The sequence below is a fragment of the Pelmatolapia mariae genome, linkage group LG7 (assembly GCF_036321145.2).
Source record: "Pelmatolapia mariae isolate MD_Pm_ZW linkage group LG7, Pm_UMD_F_2, whole genome shotgun sequence".
NCBI classification, from domain to species: domain Eukaryota; kingdom Metazoa; phylum Chordata; class Actinopteri; order Cichliformes; family Cichlidae; genus Pelmatolapia; species Pelmatolapia mariae.
Window position 1 is genome coordinate 25,763,646 of NC_086233.1, and position 17,423 is coordinate 25,781,068.

General features: G+C 40.7%; 1 protein-coding gene across 1 annotated transcript; it reads left to right on the top strand.

The window, feature by feature from the left end:
• Positions 1 to 216: 216 nt before the first annotated feature.
• fgf10a (fibroblast growth factor 10a) lies at positions 217 to 16,448 on the top strand. The gene is made up of 3 exons (XM_063480688.2): positions 217 to 652; positions 13,684 to 13,787; positions 16,116 to 16,448. Exons 1-3 carry the CDS (start codon positions 217 to 219, stop codon positions 16,314 to 16,316), a joined length of 741 nt encoding a protein of 246 aa, XP_063336758.1. The 3' UTR covers positions 16,317 to 16,448.
• The last annotated feature ends 975 nt before the right edge of the window (positions 16,449 to 17,423 follow it).

Sequence of the window (17,423 nt, forward strand, 5' to 3'; positions counted from 1 at the left end):
ATTCCTGATCAACCTACATCTGCCACAGCAAGTCGCACCATCTTCACCCCAGCTGTTCTACAGGTTTTAACACCTACAGTCCCAGTGAGGCTGGGGTTTCCCAAACAGAGGAGGTTTAGTTGGGGGGAGTTTCTCCCACTCTCATTCCCTTTCCCTGCACCAGCTCAGCATGCCCCAGCCCCTGAGCACATCCACAGCTCTCCCAGCTCCACTACCATGTGTAGATGGACAGTGACACAAGGTGCACCGGCCGCCTGGTTCTCCTCCTGCCCCTGCCGTAGACCTCCTTCACTCCTCTCCCTCACCTTGCTGCTCCTGCTTCTCCTGCTCGGACCGTCCTCATCCTCCCCGCTGTCCGCTTCGTCCGAAAACGGCCGCAATGCACCAGGAGGGACTTCTCCTCACTTCCTCATCTCATACCCGCCACCCTCCTCATCACCCACACCGCTTCACGCATCCTCTGCAAGGTTGCCAAGGGCGACCAATGTGTCATCGTCGTCCGCGACGGTCGTTGGCCGGCACGTGCGAAGCAGCTACAAGCATCTACAAGGGGATGTGCGCTGGCGGAAACTGTTCTCCTCCCAGAAATTCTACCTTCGCATTGGCGAGGAGGGAAAGGTTAACGGCACCGGAAACAAGGACGATCCATACAGTAAGTCATCTGCCTTTAATGTGTCAGCTGATCCTTTCTGGTGCAAACAGCTTTTAACCACACACACAGCAACTTATGAAAGTCAGAAATCTATTTCATATTCAAGATCCTGATATGAGATCTTTCTTTTTAGACTTTTTGAAGGCAATATAAAGAGAGCCAAACGCAACCTTAGTATCTGTCAGTGGCACAACTGTGGCAAAAGCAGCACTGCTTGTCCTCCACTTCATCTCACATGTTTATCTGTGGCCACTGATGTTTCCTTGTTTCCGCTCTGTGAGCACCCATGCACTTCCAGACAGGTAGCTGGGCAATAGAACAAGTAACAGAGCTGCGTGCCTGCAGCCTTTTCACCATGTGCAGAGGCAGGCATATTGCCTGACTACAAAGAGTTTGGGAAAGAAAAGCATGACAGTAGAAGAGCAGGAGAGGAGAAGAAGAAGAAAAAAAAAAGTAAACCGGGCAGATAAAAAAGAGCGATGATCCACTGGAACCAATTAGAAATTGCCCAGAGAAAGTTCTTCCTCTTTGAGGAAATATCTAAAACACAGCTATTACCAAACCCCAGGGGAGAATGACAAGTACTCTTATTCCTTGCTGCTATTGTGCTCTTGCTATAATAGTGTTGGGCATATGCTAACTATGAGGTTGTACTGACTCAGATATAAAGTAATAACCAAACGCTTCCTGCTCCCCCTTTTTTTGTTTTCCTGGTTGTGCATTTTGCGGGCAGGGAAATATGATTTTAACCTTTATTTATCCTGAGAAGGGTCACTGAGCACACATGCTTATTTGTCAGCATCACTCAGCCTCACGTTCACACAGTTTCTCTTTCACACTCACAGTTCCTCTGCTGCTGGGAACTCAGAAACTCTGCCAGTATATTAAAAGCACCTTAGGTTTCTGAGGGAAAATAGTACAAATGCAAGGATAAGTTCAAAATCCACAGGTACAGCAGGAAAAAAACCCTGCCCCCAAAATAAAAACAAATTATGGCAAAAGCCCTATTTTTGGTTTCTAAAAAAATGCTAAATAGCCAGATGGTATCATGCAAATCTCACCAAAGCATCAGATCTGTACTGCAGCAAATCTAAATAGTTTTAACGACTTGCAAGGCTCATCATAATCAGTTATGACTGATTCAGAACAGAAAATCAGCTGTTATCATTTTGTAGTGTGCGGCTTTATCTTCTAGTTGAACACATCTGGAAGTTCTCCAAGTCTGCCACAGTCTTTTGGCCTGCGAGCAGCACAGAATAACTGCATGGCCTAAGGACATACTGACAGTAGTTGTTGAGTGAGAACAGAACATTGCTCCCACATTTACCTGCCCACAGTCTGCCTGCCAGTTCACTGAATTAGATGGGTGATGTCCAAAACACAAGCTAATATCTTTATTATTAGAGAACAGGCGTTCGCTGCATTACTGAATAGTTTTCTTCTAAATGTATGATGTCAAGTGTCTGTGTACTTGTCCTAAACTGGTCTTTATCACTCGCACACCTTCATACACATGTCATAGGGTTGCATGCATCTGTACTCGACGCTCTGGTGCTGTACAAGGCTCGCCTGCTGAGTACATGTGCACACACACACACACACAGATGCAGACACACGCTTGAGCACAGAGAGGCCAGTCTTGCACATGGCCTCCATATGGCAAAGCCCACTTTTATTAGGGCCAGTGTGAATATGTGTGCGTGTGTGTGCCACTCAGACACCAAGGCTCTGCCAGACATGGCTGAAGGAATTTCAATTAGCGTCTCTTCCTCCCTCCCCTCGCCTGCAGTCCTCTTTGACACACACACACACACACACACATATGTACACACTTTTTTTTTTTTACTCACATGCACAGAAAGAGCTCAGCCATTAGGCTGCAACGTGTCACTAACTATAATGGCATCAGGTCATGGCATTAGAGGCACAATCCATCAATTTCAGCAGCTCTTGCCACTTGATTGTTTTAGGAAATAGGTAAGAACCTTCCAGGGAGAAAAGGGAATCTTAATATGGGAACTCGGTCGTGAAGGCTAAACCTTTCAGGCCATATTTTGTCTTGGCGGCATATTTAGAAAGCATTTCATCAATCTGTATCCACCTGATGGTAAGTGCAGATGTTCGACATGCTTCAGACTGAGACATGGCTGAGAGTTAAATTAAATAATGCGTGTGTCTGCCCAGCATCAAACTATACTCCACGTCCAGGTGCTTGTGCTCATATAGCATGACTGCGCACAGGCTCGCGAGCAGAGCAGCGTTTATGCTTATGCTAACACTCCCACTTACTGCCATTTTTTATGCACTCTGAAATAAGCAAAGAACAAATTGTACCCTTCAAACTAAACCAAACAGAATATATTTCAATTCTGTTCCCCTAATGGTGATCATGGATGTGGTTTTTCACATACTAGACAGCGTATGACTGGTCCTACTCAAAACTGGTGTGTTTGTGCACAAGTTTTGAACACACTTTTTGTTTATTTTTATACCTCAGATTATAACATTGCTCATTTACACTGGTATACTTTTGAAGCTAAACACAGACTTTTAGACAGATTACTTCTCTGATGCTGGTTTCTGGCTATTAGAAACATATGGCCTATGTGAAATAATGTAGCAAACTTTCTCTATATGCAGCATCTTATATAATACAACTGCACAGAAACAGTGCACTCAAGTTTCTCCAGAGTGTAAACTCAGGTGTGGGACTATCCGATGCGACAGTTCTTCAGGAAAGCATTAGATTGAAAAACTACCGCGGAGGTTAATTGCAGTGGTTATCGTAGTCTAATCGTCTGCTAATGTTCAGGAAGTCAGATTGCAAATGAGTGTCATTAGACAGTGTCAGAGGTGACGAAGAAGTTTTAGCTGCTGGTCCGGGGTCGCGGCTCTCCTCCGCAGCGGAGCCTTTCTAATGATCTTGTCAGAGCCGAGGCCGGCACATCACTCAGGCTTTAGAGAATCGTGCGTTCTGATGTGTTTTGTTCTAAACGCCCATCTATCCATCTCACCTCATAAGGACTTTTGAAATGAGGGGTTCTGGTCTCAGTTTGGAAATCTTTTGGGGCTGCCATGTGATTAGCATCCATCCTCACGCTGACCGTAAGAAACAAGACTGTCCTTGTTTCCTTCCCTCCATTTTGTCCACAGACTGTCACATCTTGTTTACAAACAAACGAATAACACAGTGTAATAAATGGACGTGCGCTTGCAGTTGGACTGCAGACTTGCGCTTGTGAGTAGCTCAGTTACTACTAAACGGTGCCAAGGTGACAGCAGTTGGAGGTTTGATTCTCATTGTAAAAGCTGCCACACACACACTTCAAACATTTATCATGCATTAATCACTGAGCTGTCATGGGAGAATCAAGCAAACCACAATTTTAGACTCTTAATTCTCTGGACATCATTCTGATTTAGACCAGGATTTCCCTGTCCTGTATAATTGCACGGGTCTGCCCCCTCTTGTTTGACCTCTACCTATTGACCTGAGTCAGGAAGCACTGCTAATGGAAAGGTCAGCACTACAAGTATTGTATCACTTTTGGTTGTACTCTGCAAATGCCAGATTTTTTGCAACTCAAAGAGCCAAATTTTATATTAACAAGTCTGCAAGAGACAGAATTGTATTTGGAATGATGCATTTGTATCCAAATATTATTTTTGTGTATGTTGTGAAGTCGGTGCCAAAGCTAAAATCTTCTTTCAGCCAAAATAACTTTGTTTAGCCGTTGGGATCCAGAGTCCTCTTCAACTTTTAGAATTATTTTAGGACAATTTTAGAAAATACAGGAAAATGTTAAAATATATTTTACTACACTTTTATAACTTTAGCAAAACTAGACTATTGAAACTCCATCAAAGTGCTGTAGGCTGCACTGTGTATTGTAAAAAAAAAAGAAACAAAATGCAATTAGAAATGCAACATTGCAGATTGTTGCTGTGGAATAAACGTGCACATATTTAAAACCACATGCACTTCTTCATCTCTGTACTTTGCATCCATAAAGCTTGAATGACTCAGCAAGGTGAGAGCCAAAAACAAAAGTAACAAGTCCTGAGATCAGTCCCCGTCTTCTGCTCTTCTACTTTTGGTCGCCTCTATTTTGCTGCCTTCGATGGGATGCTTGATAAGCGTGTTTAGGGTTCTCATGGGAAAAGGTAACAGTGTGGCCCATAAAAGAGAGTTATGAGGAGGTACTGGAAGTACCAGAGGTTAGTGTCAGCATTGGTTTTCATTTAAAGTTACTCTGCACGGATTCTTCTCCCTAACGGCTGTAAATAAAATGGGCGCGCAAACATCACTGAAGGAGCTCGTTCAGGAAAAACTAAACGGGTGCTCTTAAGAGCCAACATCAACAATTACATTCGGCTGTACTCTGAAAACATACAATAAACACACACTACCTTCCTCTTTCTGACCTTTAATTCAGCTACAACTTTCATGTTGTTTACATGCAGGATGCCATTAAGGGTGCCCCTGATTGGCTATACACAAAAATAATGGAAAAACCATTCGTGGTAATCAGTGAAATTAGTTAGAGTCTTCCTGTGGGTGTGTAACTGCGATAAATTCTTTTGGTTTCATACTGCACATCTTCCCTGTGATGTCGTTGCAGCGGGAGTCTGGATCAAATCATGTCACTTTTGAATTATGACTCATTTTACTCTAATCTGCGGAGCAAGCGAGGCCAAAAAATAAACGTTTTGGGATCTCTTACAAGGGAGCGACATTTCCAAGGCCCCCTGATAATCTTCATTAAGCATATCCTTACTACCATTCATACTCTCAGATGCAATTAGAGCTGTTTGTATTCTAAAACCTTTCACCTTAAAGGCTTCAGACCTGTTTCATAGTAACTGAAAGAAGTATTTCAATCTGCGCGCTCAGTGCTTGCTTTGCGGCCTGGCATCATGTGCCAGCACCTGGAGACACATGACGCATTTTGGTTCTCTGTTGCTGTCGTCAAAAAAATCAAACTGAATGTAACCATCTGCATATTTTATCAATTTAGCTCATTTAGCCTTTTATCGTCACTTGATGATGGAAACTCGCTCTAATACTTCTTTAAGCTTGCCAGCTAGCTGGCTAATAATCCAAGCCACACCACAGCAACAGCAAAGGGTTCCTTTCAGAGCAGTTTTATGTGACACATTCATATCAGAGTTTGTGTTTGCTCAGAGATAATGTGGGTAACAGTAATGTCCACAGTGTGTGTCTTTAATGGGATACATGTCCCAAATCAGCACATTTTTATAGCTTATAGTAAAATATTTAGACTCCTTGGTGCAGAATACCCCCCCTGGGAGCTCCAAGTCCCTCTTTTGAGACCCACTGATTTAGAGAATTTAAAACCTGTTGTAATTTAAGAGTTAAATGTTTGACTCTTTCGTGCAAACTCTTCAGGGGTCTCTCATACACAGGGATAAGCCTACAAGTGTCCTTTAACGCATTCACTGATGTTTGGATGCCTCAGGAATAGAAACGCATGCATACTGACAGTAACACCTCCACTTTTATTATAATTTTCTCGTTAAGATGGCCCTTTTATTTCAGTGCTGTCTTTGTTTAACTTTTTTTTTTTTTTTTTGCAAAAACTCGCTGAGGACAATGACAGGATCTGTCTTCCATCACTATTTACACACTTCCTGTCATCACCACTTGATATCTTCCCATAAATTTGCTCCCCTGTCGATTAATGTGTCAGCTACAACAAGATGGAAGAGCCAGATTTCCGAAGGCAGACCGAGGCAGTCCCGCCACAAACCCAGTTGGGCACCACCTTAAACAAAAGTCTTTCAGCAACAAATTATGTTTTTGTAAGATCTTCCGCTCCTTTGGAGCACTCCAGCTCAGTGAAGAGAGGGCCAAACATCGAGAGTCCATTACTATCCGCAAAACCTTTTTCATTGTGTATATTTTGTGGACGATTGCTGAACAATACTCTGACATATACTTGAGACTGGGAGAGAGAAAAGCAGGAAGAGATTCTCTGATAACCTTTCATACTTCTGTACTTCTATAAAAAGCTTCGGGGTGAATTATTTATTTTCATGCATTTGGCAAAAAGTTTACAAATACGCTGAACTAATGATAGTCTGTGATGCAGAGGGACTTATTTAACGATTAGGTAGAAGTTTTGGAAGTATCCATGGGTCATTAAGTTTTACCAGCATGCAGAGTTTCATATTATTAACATGGAAGAACTGACGGTATCTGAGAAGTCATCTCAGTGATGCTGTAGCAGCAAACAGTTTATTGTTATTTAAATAACAAATCACAGCAATGAAAAAGTTGCTAATGTCATTTATGGAGAAAAGTAAGAGCAACAAACTCATGCTGAGAGCTTAACATCATAAAATTGTACAAATGTCCAAAAACTGCAGGAAAATTATTATTTCTTTTTATAAGATAACCCAGAATCAATTCAGTCACAAACAGTCATATTAGTAAAAACAGTGGTTGGAGACCGTGGCATGAACACAATTATTCGGGGTCTTCAAAGCACCTTTGGAACATTGAGATGGCGATAAGACATAAGTCAGTCTGAATCAGCCTGCCATCAGTTTGCAATTATATCAATTAAGTCAAGTTGACAATTCTACTATGCCATGTGTGGTACTGTTGAACTGTTATAAAATCAAAATCAGAAATTGCTGCCAATCTATTACTGTTTGTTTCCAATCTGCTGTCGTCTCCATACACAGAAATTCACATTAACTTCTTTCATTCAGAGTCCAGTTAGAACCTAATATATCTGAAACATAAATTCTGAAATCCCGCCACAAATAGTGACGTATACAGTTGCTGCAGGACAAGGATTTAACTGTAAAATGACACAGGTGCTCAGCAATCTTGTATTTATATAGGAATATAACCAGAATACAACCAGTTGCCAACCAGTTGAGTCGAGTCCCCTCCTGCGCACAGACACGTCACAGAGGAGTTGTGTTCATTGTTGCAGAATGACTCAAACTTGTTGCGACGTGGCAATTACTTGCAACCCTTTGCCAATCTCTTCGAGAGTCTTTGCAATCACTCTGAGTTGGATCGCCACTGTTTAGACAGAGGTTGCCTCCTATCAGGAAACCAATGCAATCGCCTTGCAAATGAAAATGATTACAGCAACGAACTGAAATTGGTGACTGAAATTCAGTGCAATCACAAGACAATTAAATTTTTCAAAGCTTTAAGGAGCGTATTGTCCTATTTTGTGTGATTGAGCCATTATCTGCGACCTCTTGTAGCAGAACTTCTAGGAGAACAGAGGTAAAACTGTTAGACATGTGAGTGATTAATTGACAGAAAAAAAAGAGTTAATTAGTGCCAGATTTTGGGTTAGATGAGGATTTGGGGCTTTTGTTTGTCATGCAGTATCACCTTGAATATCATCGGGTTTTAGATTTTCAACATCTGAAGATGTGAAGCAAATTTTGTTTCCTTTCCTCTGAAAACTTCTTTGAGAAATTGTAAAATGCCACAACTGCCTTATAGTGTATTTTTACAAGACTCTTTATACCTGCAGCGATGCTGTAAAATGTCCAGATGAAGCCGAATGCAGAAAGTGTCATTTTGGTGCCTGTGAACAGGCTGAATTCATGGCCAGTAAAGCAGTGGGAGATGGAGAATAGCATCTGTGACAGATAACATCCAGGGCTGCTGCCATATAGACACCACGTGCTTTAGGAGAAGCCCCCAACCAAACACACATACACACACACCTCACCCCTAACCCTGCTGCACACACACACTGCATAAAATTGAGCCTCTTAATGGAGTCATCAAAGGTAGTGCTGTGAGTTGAGACCGGAGAGGCATCTGGACAGTCTGGCTGTTTGAACTGAGCCGTCAGGAATGCCGGCTCATTACTCTGTGTGTGTGTGTTAAGTGTGTGCGTGCTGAATGCGTACAAAATTAATACATGTGCAAACGAACACAACACAGAGCAAAGCAGAGAGAGGATGTGACAAGCTGAATGATATTGTGGGTAATACTTGTGGTGTAATATAAGAAGATCTCTAAAAGCTAAGAGTCCATCAGCAACAACTTTAGCCACAACAGTTGGGCAACACCGCACTGGCAGCTGAACTGTAAATGAAAAATGTGTGAAATGCAGACGACCATCACAGCACTCTGCCTGAAAACACGACTCCTGCTGTGTCAGGCCTGTGAATGGTTTTTGACAGAAGCTGGCAGCACGGGCGCTCTATCATGTTACAAAGTAAACCGCGTTTAAGGAATCACAATTTCTCAGGTGTTTCTCCACTCAATCAAATCCCGGTTAACATCACTGCAAATTCCTCCTGGCTGCTCTTAAGCGTGAGTGATTGCAAGTGATTGCAAATTTCATGTTATCTCTTGCCTAGACTGTTGGCTTTCTAATTTTTTTTCTCCCACGCGATCACCCCAAGGCCAATGACATCAGATGAATGTTTAACAGCATGCAGTTTTGCTCATTTCTGTACATTTTGATGTGAGTGCATCAGTCAGGAAAGGATATAAAACCATTGCCCGGGCAAGAGTAAGCTGATATGGTGAGCGCGGGCTAAAAAGAAAATGAAAGGAACTGAGAAAAAACACATTAAATGTAATTCACAAAGGCCAAACATAATTTATTTAATATGATTTTTACACCGCAAATCAAATATGTGCAGAACACAATATGAAAAGAAATCAATTTACAAAAAAAACTTGTATTTGTAGAAAAATTCTGGCCATATTGGAAATCAGAAACAGCCCTCTGTTCCCTCTTTCATGTAATCCATCAGCTAGGCGTGCTTTGATGTGGCCACTTAGCACAAGAAGATACTGCTGTCAGCCACATCAGTCTAAACAAATACCTCAGTGCTCCCCAAAATACACAACATGCAGCAGTTTCTGCTCCAGCCCAACATCTCCACAAGCTCTCACCAAGCAATCTGCACACCCGAGAGATGTTTGTTCTCTTTCGGACTTCATAAAGAAACGGAAATAGTCCGCTCAAACTCTGAGAAATAAATAACGCTAACAAAATTGTTTAATCCTGATAAAACTGTGGCCTCAAAGGCCGAGCCAAATTAAAAAGACATTTTCTCTATTTATGTGACCAAATAGAGCAATTCGTATCTGATTTGGTGGTCCATTTTCCCCCTTTTTGAATTCTTCTATTCTTTTGCATGTGTTCCCACTGGATTTTCTTTGCTTTGGAGTCTTTGGTGGTTGCCTGGATGTAAACTCTCATGTCACTGTGAATATGAAATGTCGTCAGTCACTATGCTGCTTGTTTCAAAGAGAAAAATGATCTTACTGTTTAGACCTCAACGCATGAAAGGTTCCTATTAAATTTTTTTTTTAAGAGAAATACATAATAGGGTCCTTTTTGTCTTCATGAGAATTTTGTTTCTTGGATGTCACATTTATCTCAAAAAGGGTGAGAGAAATCAGTCACTGCTGAAATAAAAATAGTGAAGTCAGAGGTTCAGAGCAGAGCACTGGACGCAGAATAAAAGAACAAAAACCGTTTTCACTCTGCTCGCGGAGTGGAGTTCACGACACAAACTGCTCCGCAAGTGACGATATTTCACAACGAGGAGCAAGACCTCTCCGAGCTGTAGACGCGCAGTAGACCCGCTCACAGCTGGTCACCGTGTCGAGGTCACAAAGTGAACAACTGCAGTATAATCTTCAAAAAGCCCCTGGATAAACAGTGGAAACATTTTCACAACCTCCTCTAACCTTTGGGATCAGCTGGAGTCTAACTGACCACGTTTCCAAAAAGGGGCCTAACAGGGGTCGGTGTGAGGTCTGCGAATGTGCGCGCTCCTGTGTGAGAGTGTGTCTTTTTAATATTTGTGTGACTGTGCTGATTTGCATGAGCTAGAATGATCATAGAAGAGTGTACATCCCAGGCTGATGCTTAATCTTTAGATTAAAGTACATTAGATTGGATTTTACTTTTATTTTCACATCTGTTGAACAAATTACAATGAAATTTGTAGCAGTCCTGGTGGTTCCTGCGTAATTAGCATACATGACTATGATATAATTCAGTACAATTATAAAATAATACAAAACAGCTGAGTTTTATTGCACTTGGTTACACTGCTCACTGGAATATTGACTTTGTAATGCAAGAGTGAGTCCTGTTGTGCTGCTTAGTCAGTAAGTAAGTATTAACATATAAGTATTTAGCAGAGTTCAGGTTTCATATGTCTCTCTGCAAAGAAGTTGTTTTTAAATTGGTTGATTTCAAAAGTATTTTGCCTTAAAAAGTAAACACTGTCATACATCCAGTGACTTTATCCTGTGACGTCAGTACACTAGTTATTACAGTTTTCGCTTAACTGGGACAAGCTCGGTGTGACTGCTGACCTGTATGTGAAATAATGCAAAAGCTAAATTAAGCTTTGAATTAATTCTTTGCTCGTTCCTGTTCTAATTATGTCATAGCACCTTTATCATCAGTCGGTTGGTGGCTGATTTATAGCCGGTCCACTAGGGTTTTTCTTTTGCTTTGTAAATCTGGTTGAAATTGGTGCCAAATTTAAATAGAAATCTGGTTGAGAAATTCTCTTGCCTGTAAGTCAGAGAGACTGCGTAGATCATTGTAACAACAAGTATAACAATCGATTACACCAATGTGGAAAATTACAACAACACCAAAAATCTCAATCAGTTACGATCCAAACCACTACTATGAATAGCAATCATTATGGCTTAAAATGCATGAAACCTGCTCTCGTGAGCTCAGATTTGGCTTTAAAAAAAAAAAAATCTGTTAATTAAATATCGTTGAGGTCATTATGGAGTCGTTAATGAACAGTTTCTTCCTTGTTAGATGGCTGGGCTGTGTTTATTTGAACTTCCAGCTCTGTCAGTTACAGCTTGACAAGCAGAGACCATTTTGGCTCGCTCTTATGAAAGTTGAAATGTTGCCCTGTTACACACAGGTGTTTGCCTTTGGTAGTTCTTTAAAAAATGTTGATAGCAGCAAATGACCGTGCCTTTTAAATTAAGTAAACTTTGTGCTTTTTTTTCCTTCTTTTTTTGCTTTCAGTGCCAGATCATAAAACTCCCCCTTTGCACTTAAAACATAATTCATAAAGATGTTGGGCTGAGATCCAAGGGACACAGGGAGGGAAACAGCAGAGAGGGGAGGAAAAAAAGCAGAAAAAATAAAAAATACACATTAACAAGACACCAAAAAAGACAAGGTGTTGAGTGAGAGAGTAAAATAATAAAATGCAGCTTTAAGGGCAGCAGAGGTTAACGTTAGCCTGACACAAGCTCAGGTCCTGTTTTTCTCCATCTCCCTGCATTACTGCCAACTGTTGCTGCAATTTAAGCCTTTTGTTGCAGCCAGGCTTTTTCACTCACAGGCAGGCGGGCTGCTTCTGGTAACTGGCGCAGGGGCCATAAAAGAGCCCTGTGCTTTTGGTTTTAGACAAACCACATCAAATGGAAGGAGGAAGGTTTGAACAGGTGGACCAGCCTGTAGCGCAGCACAGACAGATCCCTTTTTTTAATGGATCACAGCTCAGAAATGTCAGCTGGAACATTTTGAACCTGATAGATCAGCGTTGTGTTGCGGCACATGCCTGTGAGTAATGGACTTCACACAGCAAGCCTGCATGACGCACCGTGGAGCTACGAAACTCTTCTTAAAGTTCTTGAAATTGACCACATGAGGGATAAATGCATCAGCCACAACATTTAACACGAGGCCACAAATCATTAAAAAAAATCACAAATATTCTCCAAATCCTTGTCCAGTGACAACAAAGACAAACTAGGCGATGCAGCGTAGTCAGTGAAAGACATATTCTTATATAGATTTTGTATAATTCTGAGCTGGAGGCTCACATATCCCCATAAATCTCCTCAGGTCTGACCTTCATAAAAATCAAAAGCCTGCAGGAAGTTGCAAATCTCCGTCTGAGTACAAGAGAAGAGGGTTGAAGAGGGTGAAGGGTCGTCTGGTAAAAAGGCAGCTACTGTACGAGGCAGTTGAGATACACTGAATATTTTTTAAGTGTCTCACAACCAGATTTTGGGGACACGTGAAAATTTGCATTTAAATTTTTTGTTTATTTACCGCTAAAGATCAGGTGAATATCCAAGTCTCTTTTCTGTCTAAAGTATTCCTGCAACCAGCCTCCACTTCCTACTACCCCCCTCAGCTAATCACCTCATCTCCTGATTACTTTATGGCCCGCTGTAACTGGCTTTAGGATGAGAGAAGGAAGGGCTGGCAACCACAGCTTAAATCAGTAATTGGTTCAGGCTTGAAAACTGATACAAACGCGTTGACCTCTTGCCAGTCTGGCAGGCAGAAAGCCTTGCTCCGTCCAGCCTGCCTGTGCTCCTCTGGTCAGAAAAACAAACATAGAACGCAGAAATGTTTTTTCCTGGCTAACACCTTGGTCCCAGAGCATACAGCCCACAAGCTAACCAGCAAATGAGGAGGGGGCAAGAGGCCGGGCTGACTGTCACACAGTGAAGGAAAAAGAAAGGGAGGGGGACAAGACTGGGGTTCACTTGTGGGAAAATATGAAATTAAAAAAAAAAAAACAGTGCAGGAGACCCTGAAATTAACAAAAATATAGATATGTTATAGCAGCCTTAAGAGACGTGCAGATAAAAATGCATTTCCCCACACTTTAAACTGATAGTAATCGTGTCAAACACCTATTTTTCTGCTTTTTGATGAAGTCTCTCCATTACATACTGTCTTTGGTAACATTAACACTTGCATGAAAAGTGACGGGAAACTTTGAGCTTTATCCCAAAGTAATTACTTTATCATTAAAGTCATTTAAGTTGTCAGACATACATATGCATATAAATGTAATGTAATGAAAAACTTTTGCTTTTAGAGACAAACAGAATAAAAAGTAAATAAATCATCAAAGGAAACTGGAACCTGTTCAGGGTCCTGTTCCAGACTATAAATAGAAAAATATGTGGTTGTAAGAATGTAACTCTATCTGAGTAAATGACCCACACAAAAGTTGACTCCCTATTTGTCTCCCTGTCCCTGCTCCACCAGGTGTTTTGGAGATCAAATCAGTGGATGTGGGTGTGGTGGCCATCAAGGGCCTCAAAAGTAACCACTACCTGGCAATCAAGAAGAATGGCGTTCTGTACGGAGCGGTAAGTTTTAGCGCTGTTTAACTCTCTGACCTGTCATTTTTATTTAATATGCATTATTCTCTAAGTCTAAGAGGATAGCTTTGTTCTCAGTCCAAAAACATCCTTATTTATCTTATACTAGGCCTTGGTGATTGATTGTTCCTAACAAACAGAGGGTTTAAACAGCAGGTGGGTGGAGATGGGTGAGAAGACCCTTTTAATATACCCTCTGAAACTGAGTATTGTACAAATTACGCAATATGTATAAGAGTCCTATGCAGCTCTGTAGTCCAGTGGGTGCCTCTCTTTTCAGAGAAGCTCCATATTCTTCTTTAAATAATGAAGCTAATATCTTGGTTTGGATTAAATTCTTAACCACAGTTTCTCAAGAACTCACTCACTTTAGCCTATTTAAGCTTGAGAGCTTAAATAATAAACTTGTTGAACAGATTACTTGCACAAACATCAAATTTATTAATTGAAATTTTTGGTCGCCCTTAGTCTATGACAGAAAATAAGGTCCACTTTAAGAGATTTACGCCTTGCTAGTTCAAAATCTTCTCCACTCTTTGCAAACGCACTTCTGCACTTTCGCGATTGCTAAATTTGACTGATGATGATAGTGAAAAAAAAATTGGTAAAAGGACGTTTTCCCTCTAAAGTGGTGGTTCTGTGGCTTTGAAGTTTCTTGAATGCTTTATAAAACAATGGACAAGGCTGTACGACTCACTGTTCCAGAAATAGGAACCACAGTTACTCTCCTCTACCTACCTCTCCTCTCCACTCCATTCAGAAACAGGAAACACAATCCTTCAGTTTCTCTGTTCTGCTTCAGTCTCTCTGGGTAGAGCAGCCCTCGTTTTATCTGTCCTCTCTCACTCACCCTTCTTTCCTTCATTCGATTCTGCCTCCCCCACCCCCCTCTTTTCCCTACTTTGAAAGACCTGATTTTCAGCATGTCTCTGAGGAGCCACACAACAGATGAAATGACACACGGTAGAAAAGACAGAAAATAAAAAGAGGCATTTTGTTGCATGGCCTCCAACTGAATTCCCATGACGTCTTCTCCGCAGCACAACACAAGCCCTAGTAGCGGAGCGGCGAAGGGCCGGCATTCGATTACACTTGATGGTTTTACACAGTGACTTCTTTATCTGATGCTAATCAATTGAATTCATTGTTTCATTGTATTGGCAGATTAAAGCACATAGGTGACACCGCAGGTTATGATCGCCTTTAACTTTTACTACTTTAACGTTCGTTTCTGTACTTACTATAACGATTCTTTTGCCTATTAACACCATTATTTTGAGACTCAATCAATCCCTAACTATAGCTGCTACTTGCCTAACTCTAACCTTAGCCTTTGAACATGTCTTCATCTTAAAGCTTACCGATTTACTACTTACGTTTTTTAACCATTTGACCGTGAACAGGCTTATATTCCTACATCATGCACTCACGGGATATTTAATTGTACCTTGTACCAGCGTAGTTTAAAAAGCTGCATAGAGTTCGTAAAATATTTTCACTTTGCTCTGGGAACACTCAGCTTTACTTCTGGAACCAATTTGAACAGCTGTGGTGGAGAGAGAGAGCGCGCGAAGGAGAGATATTGGCCATTAGAGTGTGTTTGTTGTGTGTGTGTGTGTAGCAAGTACATTTTTGCTTGCGAATATCAATTGCATCCAGTTAACTGGCTGTTTAAGCGCTGTTAGCCTTAAGCACAAGGGCAGCTTCCAGTAAACTGACAAATGCAGCTCTCTCAGATCATTTTCTCTTCATTTACCAGTGGGTGGCCATTGCGGTAATGTAAGCCACAAACTTTGTGTCACAATGCTCTTTGCTCGGCATTAAGCCCGAACCATCGAGAAGTCACAATAACTTCTCTGCCCTCAACCCATCCCACCACCACACAGCCATCCAAACTACTGACACACAAACAACACTGACAACTATTCAAGTTTTACGTCTGACTTTTTAAAATTGGAGATTATGCTGGGGATTGTTCTTAAGCAATGGCTGACCATTTGTTATTGGATGTTGTCACAAGAACTATCTCCAGGTTATTGCTGTGCTTTGACGATGCCCTGAAGAACCACTGAAACATAAATTAGTAAGAGTGCACACAACAACAAAAAAACAGTTACTATTTTTGAGTAAAAACTAACCATGACTGAGAACTTACACATGTGGTACAGTGGGAAGTTTCAAGCCACTGGCTACCTGCTACAGGTGGTTTTCATCAATGGAGAAAATCTTAAAAAGGCAACCTGTACTAATTTACTTTAAATATAAATTATTATCTTTTTCTTCAGCTCTTTTAAACTCTTTGCTTCTCCTCCACAGAGAGAGTACGGCCCAGACTGCCGTCTAATTGAACGCATCGAGGAAAACAAGTATAACACCTACGCTTCAGCTCAGTGGCTCAACAAGGACAAGCGCATGTTTGTTGCACTGAACCCTAAGGGAAAGCCAATGAAAGGAAGGAAGACACGAAGGAAAAACCCAGCCACTCACTTCCTGCCTATTTTGTCAGAACAGCGATGACTGGACAAATCAGCAAAGGGAGAGCTCTGCAGATTAAAGGCTATTGGACGTTTTTTGGAGTTGAAGTGATGGCTTCATTGGACAGATTCAAGTCTGAACAGTATGATGCACTGAGGAGGAAAAGAAAGGAAACAAACAGACATTTTATCACAGTTGGATAAAGACATTTCTATTTTTAAAGAAAGAAATAAGATATATCGCTATACAATGTACATATTATTTTCTGTTTTAAGTTATAAAGTACACTGGCACGGTAAAATTATGAAAGGAAATGACTTCTGTGCCAAAATGTGAAACGGTAACTCACATTTTTAGATTTGTGTACGTGTGAAGTCAGTGACTGGGGAAGAAATGGCAAAAGAGAAAACATGGAGGAAAACAGGGGAAGGCAGAGGAAGTATTAGCAGAAAGCTGACTGATAGAAGGAGAAGAAAAGATGAGATGGGTGGCGGAAAATGAAAAAAGGTTGTGTTGTGTTTAGTCAAGTAGCAACACAGCAGCAAGTCTAAAACTATCATGTTTTTTCTTTGAATTTATTTATTTTGTGTAATATTTAACAAAAAAAACTACAAAAATACAAAAAAGACAAAGTCTTGTCTTGCCTTTTTTTTTTTTTTTTTACCATGTATGCTTCTCTTTGAATACTATACATTTAAACCTGAATAAATACAAAGAATATATTTGTCTTTAACCTGTCTGACTGACTTTGGTTATTTTTATTTTCAGTGTCTGATTATTGTTTGTTCTTGCAAAATACACAACAAAACATAAAAATAAATGCAAACATAAAGGATATGATTGAATTTTGACTGATGTAACCTATTGCTGTAACATATATATTAGCTCATTATTACTAACCATGATAGCTACAATATCCATGTTGTTAGCAAGCCTATATAATTAATCATTTTGAGTGTTTAAGTTTCAGTGGCACTGTTTGAATAGTAAATAATAAGATTTTAGGTCTGCAAAGCTCAGGTTCAGCTCTAATATAGCACAATAAATAACACATAAATGTCTTTAGTCAGTTGTTGGATTTTTGCCAGGCAACATGACGGAGTCATAAATCATAATCAAGTTTTGTTTCTATAAATTGTTATTGTTGTA